The following is an 18,407-nucleotide window of genomic DNA, read 5'->3' as shown; positions in this document are numbered from 1 at the left end:
TACTGACTTTGATGGACCGAGGGTCTGATTCAGTATAAGGCAGCTTCATATGTTCATATGTTCAATCACAGCTGTGCTAGTTGCCTTAATAAGGGTCCTAGGTTATGTTTGGGGAAGCCATGACTCATAAATTAGCATAGAAGATTTAATAGCATTTGTGAAATTGGAAAGAACTCCAGAACAGGAATCCAACCTAACGTGCCATTGGTTCAGGACAGAGTCTCACTTCTCATAAGGCAACTGAGGATGACAAATATTGGAAATCTTTGCCTTGGAAGTTCAAAAGGGCATTTTACTCCTTTCCAAATGAAGACTTTAAAAAGCACATGGCCCTTCTTTATGAAGAATTTGAAACAGGCATAAAAACCAACCACTGAAAGCTCAAACAAACAAATACATAAGCATCGTGTCATGATATTTTAAAACAATGGCAGAAAAGGGGGAGAAAAGAATATGTGCAAATTAGAGCTTCTTAAAACTAATTACGATAGGGCAGATTCTGTGGTTCCAGGGCAAACATAGAAGCATATTCTTATTTACTGTTGTCAGCAAAAGGGACCAGTGATCCTCAAACTTGTAACATTCAGTGAACTGTGGGAATACAAGGATGGAAGCTGGAAGCCAATCTTAGCACAGCTTTCCCTGCATGTTTGAAGCACATATGAGTCATCTGGGTTAAGAGGAGGGCTGCACAGAATATTCAGCTTTCCAGGACCGTGATCCTTCAACCAGTAATTTCTAAAGAGAGTTAATGTCAGGGTGCATCAGCCCCTTTGGCGGATTGCTTCAAAGTAACTAGGACAGGTGCTTCAAAGGGTATTTACAAAATGTGAGCCCTCCCCTCCCCCCATTCCACTGCACCCTTTTGCTTTGTTTTCAGTTTCACAGGATGAATCAGACACTGGAGTGAGCTGAAGCAGTAGCAACAGCTCCTGGTGAGATCAGAGGTTATTTTCATCCTTAGTAAAATGGAGTGCAGAGTTTTGTGGAGAAACAGAGTGGCTGCTAATAATACAAAGGAGAAGGGGAGAGTTTCTCTGAAAAAACTGAGGATTCTTCATCCCAGAGACATGCTATACAGAGAATTTCTCCTGTCACCGAGGTCTGGGCTTCCACCATGACAAAAATTAGGTGAAGGAATTACGAAAACTCATCCCTTGGAATCCTCAAGTAAAGCAGAGCAACTTCAGTCCTTTGGGGGAGGTTTTACAGTTGCACAACCCCATCAGATATTTACTCAAAAGGAAGGCATCCCTGAATGCCTGACAACCCCCTAAAAATGTTATACACCAAACATTATTTTTATGGGGCAAAACTGTAACTTATATGTGCAGATGTAAAACACCACTCTATTTTTTTAATGGGTTACCTGGAAAAAAACAACTTATCCTCCACTAATGCCTTGGGAAACTGACTAGACTAACGGGCAAATATTCATTGAGCATTGGTTCCAGGAATAAGTTGTGTCAGACCAAGGGTGTCCAAAACAGGCGTAATTACCAGGAGCTGTCAGGATTCAAGGGTTGCCTTGAAAATTAACATCTGCTGTGGAAGAAACTGACCATCGATTTCTTTCCGCGCAACTAGAGCCTTGCTCTTCAACTTCGTGCACTCTTTTCTCATATTTTGAAGCAACTGTTTTTTGCATATTATTTTGTGAATTGCAATGTACAGATCAGTTTGTTCTTCATTGGTACCTTTATCAATTGCGGAATCAACTGTAAAATTGTTACTAAACTCAGTTATAATAATGAATTGAAGTATATAATTGGAAATCACATAACGGAGTGTTATTCCTCACACGGTTTTCTCCAGGCGATCCACCCGACCGTGTTATGCCATTGGTTTGTCCCACCTGGTGGCAACCCCACCCCTGGCAAATCAAGACCAACAGATCAGGGACCTCTCCTCAGACTCCGCAGCTCTTCCCGCCCGGACTCACCGGAGCTGACCTCCCGTATCCTCCATCGCTCCAAGGCGCCCAGCAGCCTCTCCGCCGCCATCGCCTCAGAAAGTCGCCGCCACCGGCACCTTCGAACCAGCCAATCACGGCGCTCTCTTTCCGCCGGCCAATCCCTGACGCCTCCGGGGGCGGAGTCCTCGCGGCGCGCCTGCGCGCCGGGGGAGCTCGCCTTGCCTCATTGCGCTCCGCGCCGCGTCGCTAAGCCCGAAAAAGGGCTGAGGCGCGTGCGCAGTGGGGAGCGCGCGGCTCGCTCCCTCCCTCCCTCCGCGGGCCCGGGTGCGGCGCGTGCGCGTTGCGAGGGCTTGCGGTCCGGGACCGCGGCGCGAGCTCCGCAGCCAGCGAAGGCGAGGCGAAGGGACGAAGGGAGCGCGAGCGCGCCGGGGGCACCGCTGCGGAGGCTGCCTGTCATCCCTTGCAAAGGCTGTGCGCGGCCAGCTGCGATTGCATTGAGCCCCCGGAGCCTCGGGCCTTCCCGCAGCAGCCTTTGCCGAAGGAGCAACGCCCCCGTCGCTGCTCCTCTTACCTCCTCCTTCATCGATTGCATTTTTTTTTTTTTTTGCAAAAAGCCTCGGAGGTGGGCCCCTGGATTGGCACCTCTTCGTAAGCCCCCTTTGCCCTCCCCGCGGCACGCTCCCCCCCACTCCGCTTTTCTGCATGCCTCTTCGTCCCCTTTCCTCATCTGGATTGTCAGGAGCGATAGAATTCGCTGCATCCCTTTCTCCCCATTTGCTTGCAACGTCGCGCCCTGATTCCAGCTCGCAGGACCCTCCTCCCGCCTTCTTTGCACGCCCACCTTCCCCGTATGGGAGGTTAGAGGAGAAAACCACCTCCTCGGCCCAGCCTCTGGACCGCTGACTCCAGGGCTCAGGAACTGCCACAGCCAGAGAGGTATCGTTGCTGCAGGTTGCAGAGAGCACCGTTCCAGTGGCATCGTTTTGCCCGCCTTCTTAAGCAACCGGGCCTTCTTTTACATTGAGCCTGCCCCCCCAGTCCCCCAAGCAGTGTCTGCTCCCCCATCTCCCTATGTTGAAGGTTCCCTGTTTCCAGAGGTTTCCTCCATTTGCTTGACTAACTGGACTCTGACCAAAGGAGAGAGGATTCTGAGCACCACTTCCTTGGCCAGGTGTTCTCGGTGGCGAATTACCTGGCTCAACACGGGCTCTTCCTGGGGTGCTGCAAATCTCTGGGGTGCTGCCCCCTGTCCCTAACGCTGTGATGAGCTTCTTTGGGTTTGGACAGAGCGCGGAGTTGGAACTGGTGCTGAGCGATGCAGAGAGCAGGCGCCGGGCAGAGCATAAGACCGAGGAGGGCAAGAAGGAGAAATATTTCCTCTTTTATGATGGTGAGACAGTTTCGGGGCGTGTCATCCTCACCCTCAAGCACCCGAACAAGCGGCTGGAACACCAGGGCATCAAGGTGGAGTTCATTGGACAGATTGGTAAGGAAAAGCGAGTGATCTTGGGGGGCTCTTTGGCTTTTGGCTACCATGGTTAATGGAACCTCTGTGTATAGAGGCAGTATACCTCTCTTAGCTCTCTACACCAGGCGTGTCAAACTCACTTGTTATGAGGGCCGGATCTGACATAAATGAGATCTTGTCGGGCCGGGCCGCATGTGTTATAAAATGTAATGCCAGCTAGTGGAGATATAAACTTTATAAAGGACACAGACAAACATGATTTAAGGTTTTTTTTAAACCTCGCCTGTGTGATTAGGAGAACTGGGCAAAGGAAGATCTGGCTCTTTTCCTGCCTTCCCAGGGGATGAGGAGGGGGCAGAGCCTCAGCCAATAGAAGGAAAAGAGGCTTGGCTCAGTAGCTCTGCTGTGTGATTGAGGGAGCCTGGCAAAGCAAGCTCTCCCTTCTCCCCTTCCAAGGGAGGAGCTTCAGCCAATGGAAAAAGTACAGGCTTTCCTGTGTGGTTGAGCAAGCTTGGCAAAGCAAGCTGTGATGCAGAAGGAAGCAAGAGAGAGGGAGAAGAACGCAGACTTGCTCGTGGGCCTGATAGGAACCCTCTGGGGCCTGACCTGACCCCCGAGCTACATGTTTGACACCTCTGCTCTACTTCATACGCATGGAACCAACAATAGGGGGATGGATATGGCCTTCTTGTGCGCTTCCCAAAGCTATCTAGCTGGCCACTTAATAACCACATAGTGGACAAAATTGACCTTTGATCCAACAGGTGGTGGAAAGTGCCGTCAGGTTGCTGCCAAATTCTGGCCACCCCATAGGTTTTTGAAGGCGACAGTGGTGGGTTGCTGTTGCTGACTTCCGCCTGGACTTCCTTGGAGGTCTCCCATCCAAGTAATGACTAGGGCCAGCCCCACTTAGCTTCCAGGATCTGATGAGATTGAACTAGCCTGGGCCATCCAGCAGGGCCAATATTATACTCCTAAAATTTGCAAGCAAAGGGCCTTTTGAAATCTTTTTCTACAATTCCTTCAGGAGAGAAGACGTGTGCTGGTGTTCTTGATAGAGACTCCTCATTTGGTCATTCCCCTTCAAGACGGGATTGGATAAGCATATGGAGCAGAGGTCCATCAGTGGCTATTAGCTACTGCGTATTGTTGGCACTCTGACTGGGGCAGTGATGCTCTGTATTCTTGGTGCTTTGGGGGGGGACAGTGGGAGGGCTTCTAGCCCCACTGATGGACCTCCTGATGGCACTTGGCTTTTTTTGGCCATTGTGTGACACAGAGTGTTGGACTGGATGGGCCATTGGCCTGATCCAACATGGCTTCTCTTATGTTCCATAGACCGATGTGATCCTTTCCACTGTGGAAGAACAGATTGCCTTCATGGCACTCCATCCTGAACAGTTATCAATAGGGAAGTAAGAGAGACGTACACATTTCTTTTCAGTGTTAGCTTGTGTTCCTCTTCCCAGAGCACCGGTTGTACAAAAAAACCATTCCTTTTTGTGCAGGCCTGCTTTATGCTCATGAATGTGGATTTATACACAGGTGATATGCAGTGATTTATATAGTTTGATGTCCTTCATTGATGTTAGTGGCTTTCTGTGAGGTTGGCAGGCAGAACATATTAAAGACCCCCTCCTGTCCCTATTGTTCATTCCTGACCTCTGAGACTTTGCGTTGTACTGGCTTTAAAAGAGGAGTTGCGCGTGTGCATCTTACAGCCAATAGTCATGGCGCGGCTTTTGATAGTTATCGTTGTGACATTCCATGACTGTGAATTGCTCTAAGGCACTGTGATCGCTGTTGTAGATCGGTGATTGGCAGGACTGCCAGCTTCCTTGGAAGATTATATCCCAAAGGGAAAACCGGTAGCAGCAGGTAAGGTTACCTGAAAGATGCTTTATGTTCTATTCTGGAGTTTTCTCTGCACGGTGCTGCTCTAGGGCAGTGTTGGGTGAGTTTGAGAGAGTATACGTGAAGCTAGGCCCAACTGGCTTGGCTTGCACCACGTACAAAGAAACAGTGTGCCTTGGAGCAGTTTCTACAAATACATCGGAGGTTCTTGACAGACACACAGATCTGCTTTATACTGAATCGGACCATTGGTCCATCAAGATCTTCTCATACGGGCAGCGGCTCTCCAGGGTCCCAGGCAGAGGCCTTTCACACCCAATATCATCGAGTCCTTTTTTAACTGAAGATGCTGGGGATTGAACCTGGGACCTTCTGCTCTGCCACTGAGGCACAGCCCCTCTCCTGTTGATAGAGAATGGTCGAGTGTTTGAAATGTGCTGGTCTAATGCAGCTGTTTGGGATGGAGAGCTCTCTCTCTGAAGATTCATTCTTTAGTTTGAGTATTTGGTTCTTGGTACTCCCACCAATAGCGAATTAGCCAGCCCCACACTCCTGTGGTACTTCCCTGGATCCTCTGATTGATTCCATGAAGCACTGTACAGTACACTTGTCTGCCACAAAACCTGGAAAAAGGAAAGGAAAGGTCCCCTGTGCAAACACTAGTTGTTTCCGACTCTGGAGTGACCTTGCTTTCACAGTGTTTCACAGCAGACTTTTTATGGGGTGGTTTGCCCTTGCCTTCCCCAGTCATCTACACTTTCTCCCCAGCAAGCTGGGTACTCATTTTACGGACCTCGGAAGGATGGATGGGTGAGTCAACCTTGAGCTGGCTACCTGAACCCAGCTTCTACCGGTGATAGAACTCAGGTCGTGAGCAGAGCTTAGGACAGCAGTACTGCAGCTTTAATACACTGCACCATGGGGCAGCTGCCATAAAACCTATGCCCCCTCTAAAGGGTACTGTTAGTCATGGCTGCAGATGTGACCTTATATCTTATTTTAAGCCCTTCTTCCCTGGTTTTTGATGACTTGACGCCAATTTCTTTTATTTCCCTCTCTTTTATTCTTTTATTTATTGACTTTTGTGTTGTTCCTTCATATTTGGGGACTTCTTTACAAAAAAAAAAGTCTTCTATAGAACAATAATAAATTAAAAAATGCCACGAGTGTTGTGGTACACATTTTGGGAATTAGGTGGTACAATGCATCCTCCCACTTCTTGCCAGTGCAGTAGACCAAATTTTAAAACTTGCATAACCATTCCTTCATTACTGGAAATGTGTGTGCATTTAAATGCATGGATGTGACACCATGGGTGCATTCACGCTACACTAAATAATGCCTTTTCAAATTGGATTTTTACTGTGTAAGAATAGCAGAAATCCAGTTGCAAAAAGGCATTATTTAGTATAGTGGGAATGCACCCCATCTGCAGAAGAAATAATGTGAGAATCAGTACAGAAGCATTCAGGTAGTCTATTGAGAAGGTCGGTTGAGTGGATCCTTAAAGAGATTGCCAAGGATGCTGACTACTTCCTTGGATTTTGGCTCAATCCCTGGTTTCCCACAAAAGTTCAAAAAGTCATCTGAGTGACAGAAAGACTAGAGTCGACAGATGTTGTTGTCTGGGCTCATGGTGGGACAATCACAGGACTGCCTTACTAAGCTCCAAACTCTCAGAGGCCCACCTGTGCCGTTCACACTCAATTGGCTGTGTGAATTAATTATTAGGTGCACCTTCCTAGCATGGCACCTTCAGGATGCCAGCTCTTAAGCACTGTTATTAGCAGCAAGTATTCTGAATCTGTTATCCATTCCAGGTGTATGGTATGTGATGTTCCGGAGAGCTGAAAATTGAACTTGGCAAGTGTCTATTAATAAGTTTGAAAATTCTCCGGCTATGTGACATTTACATAAAACCTCATATTGACAGTTGTTGGTTATAATCATTTCCCTGGTATTAAGAGGAACATTGATCCCTGTAGATGTAATATCTAGACATCTTAATGCAAACAACTCTTAACAGGTTGATGACCCCAGGACCAGGGGTTTTTCAAGACACGAGATGAGCAGAGGCAGTTTGCCAGTGCCTTCTTCTGCACACCATCCCTGGTCTTTCTTGGTGGTTTCCCGTCCAGTTAGTAACTGTGGCCAGGAGAGCTTGGATTGTTATCCACCAATCTGTCTTATCCACCATTCCCCTTCACCGGCCCTGCTTGGGCAGCTGCTTTTTCAGATGCAAGGACTCCTAAGTGCTTAATTGCTTGCTAGAATCTTCTTAATTTGGAAAAAAAAAGATATGATACATTGTGAAATAATATACTTGAAACATGGATGGTAAATGCTTAGATATGTAGTAATAGAAGACTGTAAGAGTACTCTTTATGTTGTTTTAGTATTTATCTGTGTTATTGTTTATTATGTTTAATGTCTATGAATATTTTGTTTAGAAAAATTAATAAAAATTTAAGTGTGAAAAAAAATAGGGGTCCACAAATCTGGTAACCAGTGATAACCATTCCTGTCTCCAAAATAGCTTCCCCAACCTGGAGTTTCTCTCTTGTTTGTGAACTTGGAAGAGAGAGGATCTTCATGATAGGCATGAGAGACCAGCCCGTGTCCTGTGTCATCTGGCAGAATGAAAAAATACGGTGGAGGTGTAGGATCCCTTGAAGCTGCCGCTTTCTGAGTCAGACCATTGGTCATTGGCTAAGACAGGGGTGGCCAAACTTGCTTAATGGAAGAGCCATATTGAATAAATGTGAGACGTTTGAGAGCCACAAGACATGAATGTCAGATGTTCAAGAGCTGCAAGACATGAATGTCAGATGTTCAAGAGCTGCAAGACATGAATGTCAGATGTTTGAGATCTGCAAGAAGGAAGGAAGGAAGACAAATAAATGGGGAGGGAAGGAGAGGTGGGGAAAAAGCAGCTTTAAATACATTCTCTGGCTTGGAGAAGTGATTTAAAGAGACAAATGCCTTCTCCCATCTGGCTGACATGGCGGTGGGGGCTTCAAGAGCCACACAATCACATATGGCTCCCAAGCCACAGTTTGGCCACCCCTGCAAGAGATTCTTCTTAAGTTTCCATTTTGGCCCCTTTTGCTTGGCTGCTTTCCTGTTTCTCTTTCAGAATCAGAATTTGAAAAGTGGGTTGCCTTTTCAGCAGGCAGTGGACACTTCTAGACATATCTCTCTCTCTGGCACATTCTTCCCATATTTTTATTGAGGTCCCAAGAAATGTGTTTTGTGAAGGGGAATGAACTGTGTCCATTAGAAATTCCCAGCGACAGTCCCCAAAATCCCCTTGGGGGAGGGATGCTGGAGCAGTTAAGGTCGCCGTTGTGGGCAGGCACTTGATTTACTGAGTGGCTTTTTGTTTTGACTTCCAGAGCTATATTATGACCGAGGGAATCATCATGAATTTGTCTCCCTGGTGAAGGACTTGGCTCGCCCAGGGGAGTTCACCCAGTCGCAGACGTTTGACTTCGAATTCACACATGTGGAGAAACCATATGAGTCCTATACTGGGCAGAATGTGAAACTAAGGTGGGATGTAGTTTCTTGTTGAGGGGTGGGTAGGGGAGTTACTTATTTACTTATTTTATTCATTTATACCCTGCCACTCTCCCCAGTGGGGTCCCAAAGCAGTTTATACCATTCTCCTCACAACAACCCTACAAAAGTAGGTTTGAGAGAGTGTGAAAGGTTCAAATAAAGCTATATATGCAGGTATAGGATGGGGGGAGAACCAAGGGTTTCCATTTCAGCCACTTCCATTACACGAATGAGGATTCGGACCTGAGTCTCCCAGATACTAGTCTTGACACTTTTTGCCGCCACAGCTCTGTGGCTTTGTGTTCTGTTAGCATACAATTTTTTAAAATTTCCAGCAATGAAGTCCCAGTTATCTAGGGATCTAGACTGTGTTAGAAAACTGGAACAGTAGGCTTAACAATAAGGTGGCATTTTCCTCTTCCAAGGGAAAAAAATTGCGGATATTTTGAAAACAGTACATTACTTTCCCTTAGCTTTCCAGTGACACGTCTCATATTTACACATCAATTGAGGAGAAAGAAAGACACAGGCTGTAGTCCTGTGGATGCTTTCCTGGGAGTAAGCCCTGTTGAATAACATTGGAGAGACTTTATGAGTAGACCTGCTTAGGATTGCTTCCACAGTCACACAGACCTGAAAAAATATCAAGTCCGTTCAAAAGCGGGTGTCCCAGCGTCGCAAGGAATTGTCCCCTGCCCCCGATACCAGATACGCTTCCTAAAACACAACATGTGTTCACGCTCGTCGAGCTATCGGGCAGTTTCTCCCTTCTTTGCAGGTACTTCCTCCGGGCCACCATCAGCCGCCGACTGAACGACGTGGTGAAGGAGATGGACATTGTCGTGCACACGCTGAGCACCTACCCAGAGCTCAACTCCTCCATCAAGATGGAGGTGGGGATTGAAGATTGCCTGCATATTGAGTTTGAGTACAACAAGTCCAAGTAAGGAGCCTGCCGAGGGGGCTTGTGTCTTGGTTGGGTTTTTGATGCTTATCCCATAGATAGCATCTTAAGAGATGAACGCACATGAAGGCATCCTTGGAAGGCCGTGGATTGGGGTTTCTTTTTTTTTTTTTTAATTTAAATTTTATTGAAACATTTAAATAAATTTGAATAAATAACATTCCCCAACAAGGGGAACCAATACATAACCTTGCAAATACCGTCACATCAGATATTACTAGTTAGAGTTTACAGAAACACTCATCAAATTGTATAAATAAGTCAAAGAGTCAGAGATCACTGGGTTACATCCATTCAAATATTAGTAAATCATAAAGTTCATATATTTTGCCGGCAGTTTCCCAAATATAGTGTCAGATCCATTCACGTGCTCAAGGAAGCTAAACCACTTTTGCAAAAACCAGTCTCCCGCCTTAACAGTGTCTAGCAAAGTAATAGTAGTAGTCAGTTTATCCTGAAGCAAGACATCCCACACTTTATTGCACCAATTCTGGAGTGGAGGGCTATTAGGTTGTTTCCAATAGGTAGCAATCGTGATTTTACCAGCAAGCAAAAGTAGTGCAGCTAGTTCCTTTTTTAATGTTGAAAGCTCCAGATTAGGCCATAGGTTTAACAGAATCCACTGCGGGGATTGGGGTTTCTTGTTGTCCTGCCAAGGAGGAGGTCATCCCCTGAGTGGTTGGAGGGGCTTAGTGTATCTAAGCCTGTTGGTTACATAGACATATGAAGCTGCCTTGTACTGAATCAGACCATTTGATTCCTCAAGGTCAGTGCTGTCTACATAGACTGGCAGGAACTCTCCAGGGTCTGAGGTGGAGATCTTTCACATCACCCATTACATAGTCCTTTTAACTGAAATTGCTGGGGATTGAACCTGGTTGGACCTTCTGCATGTCAAGCAGATGCTCTGCCACTGAGCTAAGGCCCCGCCCCAGCTTCAAACCTCACAAGAGAGAGAGAGCAGACCAGTGGATGGGCTTCTCTTATGGATTCAGCTTGGTTCACCTTCAGTTGTTTTGGATTACTCAGGGAAACGTTCCTTTCGTTGTTTCCTCATCCGGCGAAGGGGATCGAGAGGAATTATTTCCGCAGAACTGACTACAAAGTACGTTTCAAGCACTGGTGATTCATGATTATTTTAGTCATCCTCATGACAACCTTGTAAAAGATACCAGCTTTTAATATCTCCGTATTCAAGATTAGGAGTGTGTGTGAGATTCATTAACACTTGTATTTTTGTCTCTGTTTTAAAAATAGCATCCTTTATTTTGTCAAACAGCGCTTGTGAGAAGAACGCATCTGCATTAATAAATTTCTTGTTGTTAGTAACAGAATTAAGTGGGATGAAAACCATGTTTTTGTTCCGGGGGATTGTACAGGGACATGCGGGCAGAACATACTGTATTTACAATCCCCCCCCTCCACCTTTCCTGACGCTCAAAGCAGCTTCCAAAATAGAAAAGTTGAAAATTGCGACAGGTTAATACAGCACACATCACTGATGAATGAGACAAAGATGCCACCTGTAGTCTCCAGAACCCTAAAATTTGCCGGCAGAAGAAAATCCATTTCAAAAAGCCCTAAATAGTATAGTTGCGCATCTCTTTTGGGAAAGGGGAGGGGGGTGTCCAATGGACCTCTTCCAGTAGGTCAGGAGTAGAGCCAGTGTGGTGTAGCAGTTAAGAGCGAGGGACGCTAATCTGGAGAACCGGGTTTGATTCTACACTCCTCCACATGAAGCTGGTTGGGTGACCCTCAGCCCGTCACAGTTCTCTCAGAGCTCTCTCAGCCCCAGCTGCCTCTCAGAGTGCCTGTTGAGGGGAGAGGGAGGGAAGGCAATCGTAAGTCGCTTTGAGACGCCTTAAAATAGAGAAAAGCAGAGTATCGAAACCAACTCTTCTTCTTTGTGACCTGTTTTTGGTTCACTGAACTTTGGGAGGTGTTGTGGAAAAAGTATTCCTGAATGAAATTGTCGGGAAACATTATTTCTTGTCCAGCACATGGGCCTGTATTGTGCCGCTCCCCTCAATGCTGGAAGCCCTTGTCCATTTTCAGGAACGTGTCTCCATCCTCAGTGGTTCTTAATGATACTAAACAGCCGAACTTAATTGGCTAAAACTGCATAAAGGTAAAGGTAGTCCCCTGTGCAAGCACCAGTCGTTTTCGACTCTGGGGTGGCGTTGCTTTCACAACGTTTTCACGGCAGACTTTTTACGGGGTGGTTTGCCATTCCCTTCCCCAGTCATCTACACTTTCCCCCCAGCAAGCTGGGTACTCATTTTACTGACCCCAGAAGGATGGAAGGCTGAGTCAACCTCGAGCTGGCTACCTGAACCCAGCTTCTGCTGGGATCGAACTCAGGGACTCCACTTTAAACAGACAAAATATTTATTTACGGTAATTCACTATGTCCAGGCATTTCAAAGAAAAGTGAACAGAAGAAATAAATCAAAGTAGGGAAAAATTCTCCTTCTCTCCCTGTTATAATACTTGACCTAACTAGAGGACATGCAAGGCAGGCACCTTACTTGGACCGCTGCAAGCCTGACCATACCTTCTTAAGACGGTTTCCATACTAACTGCCTGACTGCCCACTCTGAGACTGAACTCCAAGACTGAAATGCCAACTACTGAGGGTTTCCCGCTCAAAATCTCCAATATAAATTGCAGCTCCCACCCAGGAACTGGTTTACCCTCCTGCAGCCTTCTGGGAGACCAGCCTGAAAGACTTCCTGTCTGTCTAGGTGGCCTCAGAATTGCTGTTTCCAGACAGGGGGGAAGGGAGAAGAGACTAGGCCCAAAGCCTGCTTTCAGTTAAATACAGGCCTAAAATGGTGTTTCTCCACAGAGGCCAAACTGTTTTCTCAGCAGCTTGCACAGGGAAAGGACAACCCCAGCTTTTTCATGGAATGAGAAGAAAATACCTCTTGGCCGGTCTCCCGTACTAATTCTCCACCAATTTTTCTTGTCTCTCCCAGGTATCATTTAAAAGATGTGATTGTTGGGAAGATCTACTTCCTGCTCGTGAGGATCAAGATCAAACACATGGAGATAGACATCATCAAGAGGGAGACCACGGGGACCGGGCCAAACGTGTATCATGAGAACGACACAATAGCGAAATACGAGATCATGGACGGGGCGCCAGTGAGAGGTGAGGACGAACTCGGCTGAAGCTGCTAAGAACTTGCATGAATCCACTTCCTGCCCTTGGTCCAGCTGGGCAAATGTGGCTACTCCACAAGGTAGCAACTCTCCAGGTCCCCAAAATGGAATCTTTCCCTAGCCATGTTAAAATGGTCATGCGGCTTAATCCGAAAAACCTTTATGGTGCGCCAAGTGTGAGCTCTGCTGCTGAGCCATCAAGAGTCAAAACTGTTTTCATTAGATACTTGAAACTGGCATAAGGTCAGTTTGAGGTCCTGTGTGGTATAATGGTTACAATAGGGGTGTCAAACTCATTTGCTAAGAGGGCCAGATCTGACCTTGTCGGGCAGGCCATGTGTGTCATAAAATGTAACGCCAGGTAGCAAAGTTAAAAACTTTATAAAGAGCACAGACAAACACAACTAAAGTTTTTTTTTTAAAAAAACTTAAAACATGCTTAAGAGATTAGCACTTTAGCAATATCCTGTTTATTTAACAGTTTCTGATAACTGACACCTCTTGCTCCGAATTATTGAATCAAATTCTGGAGACAATGTCTGTGCTGTACCAGCCTTTAGTATGCTGTTCATGTGTAGCTCAAGTGTGTATCTGCAAGATGCAAACCTACTTTTGATTTATTGACATTCATTACATAAATCTCATGGTTAATGCTTTCAACCTAAGACCCAGAGGAAAACATGAAATGGCTGGGCATTATGAGCTTTTGTACATATGTTGCTTTGTGTACTGATCAGCCAATGGAGGAAATAGAGGCTTTGCTCTGTAGCTTCTGTGCGATTGAGCAAGCTGGCAAAGCAAGCTGTGATGCAGAAGGGAACGAGAGAGAGAGAAGGAAGCAGAGGACAGGGAATTGCTCGCAGGCTGATAGGAGCCCTCTAGGGGCCTGATCTGGCCCTTGAGCCGCATGTTTGACACCCCTGAGTTAGATGGCCAAGCTAGATTCCAGGAAACCCAGGTTCGAATCCCTGCTCTGCCATGGAAACTTGCTGGGTGACCTGGGGCCAGTTACGCTTTCTCATCCTAACCTATGTTATAGGATTGCTGTGAGGATATAGTGTAGGAGAGGTAGAATGCTGTAAGCCACTTCGGGTATTTATTTGGGGAGAAAGGAGGAGCAGAAATTGATGGTGCGGCCTCATTTGGAGTACTGTGTACAGTTCTGGTCACCACACCGCAAAAAAGATATTATAGCATTGGAAAAAGTGCAGAAAGGGCAACTAGAATGATTAAAGGGCTGGAACAGTTTCTCTGTGAAGAAAGGATAAAGCGCTTGGGGCTCTTTAGCTTGGAGAAACGTCGACTGAGGGGTGACATGATAGAGATTTACAAGATTATGCATGGGATAGAGAATGTAGAGAAAGAAGTACTTTTCTTCCTTTCTCATAATACGAGAAGTCGTGGGCACTCCATGAAATTGCTGAGTAGAGTCGGGTTAGAACGGATAAAAAGAAGTATTTCTTCACCCAAAGGGTGATTAACACATGGAATTCACTGCCACAGGAGGTGGTGGTGGCTACACGCATAGACAGCTTCAAGAAGGGATAGGATAAGCAAATGGAGCAGAGGTCCATCAGTGGCTATTAGCCACAGGGCATGGATGGAACTCTCTTTCTGTGGCAAGTGATGCTCTGTGTGCTTGGGGGGGGGCAACAGTGGGAGGGCTTCTAGTGTCCTGGCCTCACTGATGAACCTCCTGGTGCACCTGTGTTTTTTTAGCCACTGTCTGACACAGTTTTGAACTGGATGGGCCATTGGTCTGATCCAACATGCCTTCTCTTATGTTCTTATAAATGAAGTAAATAAATAAATTATGGTCAGTTGGTGACCAAATGGGGCTTTTTGAACCTTTTCTCCCTGCTCCAGCCCAGTGCCCTCTGGTTTATACCACACCAAATTCTTCACCAGGTATGAATTTAATAAAACTCTAATCTCTTTTGCGCACATGCGACATTTAGAACTTCTGCTCTGCTTTTTGTTTCTCTGTCAGGAGAGTCCATCCCCATTAGGCTGTTCCTGGCTGGCTACGAGCTGACGCCGACCATGAGAGACATCAATAAGAAATTCTCCGTGCGTTATTACCTCAACCTGGTGCTGATCGACGAAGAAGAGCGGCGCTATTTTAAACAACAGGTGCGATGGGGCGGGGGATCTCTTGGGCATTAACATGAGTGTCTGTAAGATGGTTGTTACCTCGGGTAGGGTCTTGCGGCTGGAAATCCAGGCTTGTACATGGTGTATTTGTCTGATTTTGCCAAGGGTATTGAAATACTGAAATTATTTATTTCAATCAGAACTGGAACATATCCTGATTTATTCCAATCTGAATTGAATAAAATTCTGATTCACAAGTTCCTGAAACATTCACACCACTGTTCTTGAAACGGCCTTCCTACGATGCTTCAGTCTCTCCTTGACAGGTCGTCATTCTTGTAACGTAGACTTATTTTTAGGGTAGCCAGGTTGGCCTGTAGTTTAGCAGCTAGTTTCAAGCTGAGTAGCACCTTAGAGGCCAACGAGATTTTTTTGGGAGGGTGTGTGTGTGTGTGTAAGTTTTCAAGAGTCAACGCTTCCGTCATCAACTATCCAGTAACACCTTTGAGAGCAACAAGATGTTCAGGCTATTATAGCTTTTTCAAGAGTCAGTTATCCCATTGTGAGAAGTCCTGCCCCAAGGGAGCATTGACTCTTGAAAGCTCCTACCCCGAAAGTCTTGTTTGCTCTTGAAGGTGCCCCTGGACTTGAATCTAGCTGTAAATTTACTGTATGTTATTACTTCCCTCATGTGCCATGTCTCAAAACATGAAAGCCCTGCTGGATGGCAACACTCACAATTGCCAACAGATTCCCCTAGGAAGCCCATAGTCACTGCTTGAAGGCTGCAGTCTTCCCCTGCTGCTGCCTTCAGCCACTGATGCTCAGCGGTACAGTGCCTCTGAATATGGAGCATTCACCGTCATCACTTGCCCTTCATTAATGTATTTAAGTAAAGGTAAAAGTAGTCCCCTGTGCAGGTACTGGGTCATTACTGACCCATGAGGTGGTGTTACATCAAGACGTTTTCTTGGCAGACTTTTTTACGGGGTGGTTTGCCATTGCCTTCCCCAGTCATCTACTCTTTCCCCCCAGCAAGCTGGGTACTCATTTTACTGACCTCGGAAGGATGGAAGGTTGAGTCAACCTCCAGCCGGCTCCCTGAACCCAGCTTCCGCCGGGATCGAACTCAGGTCATGAGCAGAGCTTGGACTGCAGGATTGCAACTTACCACTCTCAGCCACAGGGCTCCTACTATTAATGTATTTAATCCTCTTTTAAAAGCTATAAAGTTAGTGGCCATCACAGTCAACCTGTGCTGGTCAATTCCATGTTATTTGAAAATGGGGTTATTTTCTATTCAGATCAGTTTTGTAGGTGAGCCAAAGTTCTGGTATGTTGAGTTGTCTAGGGGTTTTTTTGCATGTTGCATAACTTATGATACAATTCCACGGGGGCTTGTTTGTTTTGGAGATGGAACACTTCCAAATCATCGTTTGGAATCCACATAAGGCAGTTCCTCCATGATAAAGGAAGGCTAAGAAAAGTTACAGCCTCGAATAGAATTTTTAGTTTTCACTGCAAAAGGAAACAAAGAAGGAAGTTATCCTAGTGGGGAACGATGGGAATTGCCAGAAGGAAAGTCATACCTCTTGAATTTCTGCACAGTGTTTTCAGGCATTAATTGCACAGATTGGGTAACGCTACAGTCCTGCTTCTCCTCCTTGGGCAGGAGGTAGTGTTATGGCGCAAAGGAGACATCGTGCGGAAAAGCATGTCCCATCAGGCGGCTATTGCCTCGCAGCGGTTTGAAGGTACGTCCTCCCAGACGGACAGCAGGACACCCAGCCTGCCGGCAGAGAACAACGGACGGCAGTGAGATGCCCACAGATCCGACATTCTGCAGAACCTTCAAGGCTTCAGCCTGGAGACGTTGCGAGAAAAGGAGAATACCGAACGAATCTTTCAACAGAGACTCGAGAACACAAATTATCTGTTGGGTTTTGTGTGTTTCCTTTTTGTTTTTCTTCATTCCTTCCCACTCTGAGGACTAGCAACTTGCAGGATAGTGAGGGGGGTGGTCAGCACAGGTGACGCTAACAATGCCGTCTTCCCTCTGTGTTCAGTATTGCTCCGGCATGCTGGGGTCCAGTGCTTTTTTAAGTGTCAGAGGGATGTGCAAGGTCGGGGGTCCCTAACCTTTTTGAGCCCGCGGGCGCATTTGGACTTCTGATATAGGATAGTGGGTGCAGCCACAAAATGGCTGCCGCAGGAGGCGGAGCCAGCCTCAAAATAGCTGCCACAGCTTAACTTCATTAACACAGTGTAGATCCTTTTGGCATGGTGGCAGCTGCTGCCAAAGCAACATTGAAAAAAGAATCCGCACAGCTGATCAGATTTCCAGTAAATCAGAAACTTTGCTAGGCCAAAGGCCTACCTGGCTCCACTCCCTAAAAACACTTGGCGGGCATCAGAAAAGGGCACCATAAAACTGTGTTCTTTTTGTATTTCAGGTGTTAAAGCCTCTTGGTATGGATGGATGTTTTGAGATAACCTCTGTCTCTCACAGCACTATTCACACATGCATCTAAGTAGTGCCTGAGAGCGTCAAAGGCACATTGTTTCCCCCAAATTCTGATAAAGGACCTCAGGACACTTGGGGTTTAAAATTAGAGGCCTCCATCATCTTTGCATTCCTCAAAGGCTTGTGTTTAAAAATATCTAAGAGTAAGAACGGAATAGTGACTGAGACAGAGGTGTAATGAGCAGTCTCTCCTCCAGGGACATGACATTTTGACAAGCCCCTAAATTGGGAATGGCCACAATTATCCACTACCCCACTGGTTGTGAACCATGCAGAGATGCAGCGGCCAGCCTCTTGTGTAGTTCAGTGTGTTAATACTTAACAACAGTTTATATTGATTTGACCTGTTAAAATGTATTTATGGTGGCACTCTGGTTGCTTTCTTGCATTTGCATTGTGGGGGAGGGGTGTCCGAGTCTTTCAGGTTTGATGACGAGTACAAAAAGTGAAAAGGGTTACGCTTGGCAATTATAGTGCGTCATCAGGCTATCTGGGAGAGCAGTTTATTTCCGTTGGGGAAAATTCAGACGGGTGGGAAGGAAATGCAAACATTTCCCTTAAAAGCATGGGAGTCAATGAGCAAGGAAAGGCCATTCAGGGTTTAATTATAGCCAAATTTTAGCAAGTCTCTGCTGTGTTCTTTCAGCTCCCCCCTTCTCCTTTTTACAGTCCTCAGTAAAAGAAGCAGCAGATTCAGTACAGCCTAACCCAGCAAGCTCCAGGATGCCCTCAGCGACATGAAGTGAGTTTCCCATGAGTCCCCACTAAACTCTCCCTTTAGAGAGGAGCTGTCTTGTTGCATCTTTGCGTGTCTCCCTGTTCTGCCTTTCCCAGCTGGTGTTGTGTAATAGTTAGTGTGCTG

The 18,407-nt window shown here is 46.3% G+C and overlaps 1 protein-coding gene across 1 annotated transcript; it reads left to right on the top strand.

The window, feature by feature from the left end:
• Positions 1-2,506: 2,506 nt before the first annotated feature.
• On the top strand, positions 2,507-17,910 carry VPS26B (VPS26 retromer complex component B). Its single transcript, XM_060251392.1, has 6 exons — positions 2,507-3,401; positions 8,633-8,789; positions 9,577-9,741; positions 12,741-12,916; positions 14,918-15,060; positions 16,694-17,910. The coding sequence occupies exons 1-6, from the start codon at positions 3,179-3,181 to the stop codon at positions 16,838-16,840; spliced, it is 1,011 nt and encodes a 336-aa protein (XP_060107375.1). The 5' UTR covers positions 2,507-3,178; the 3' UTR covers positions 16,841-17,910.
• The last annotated feature ends 497 nt before the right edge of the window (positions 17,911-18,407 follow it).

Source organism: Heteronotia binoei, chromosome 12, assembly GCF_032191835.1.
Source record: "Heteronotia binoei isolate CCM8104 ecotype False Entrance Well chromosome 12, APGP_CSIRO_Hbin_v1, whole genome shotgun sequence".
Taxonomy (NCBI): domain Eukaryota; kingdom Metazoa; phylum Chordata; class Lepidosauria; order Squamata; family Gekkonidae; genus Heteronotia; species Heteronotia binoei.
Note: the sequence above shows the minus strand (reverse complement) of the source record. Positions and strands in the feature narration are given on the sequence as shown.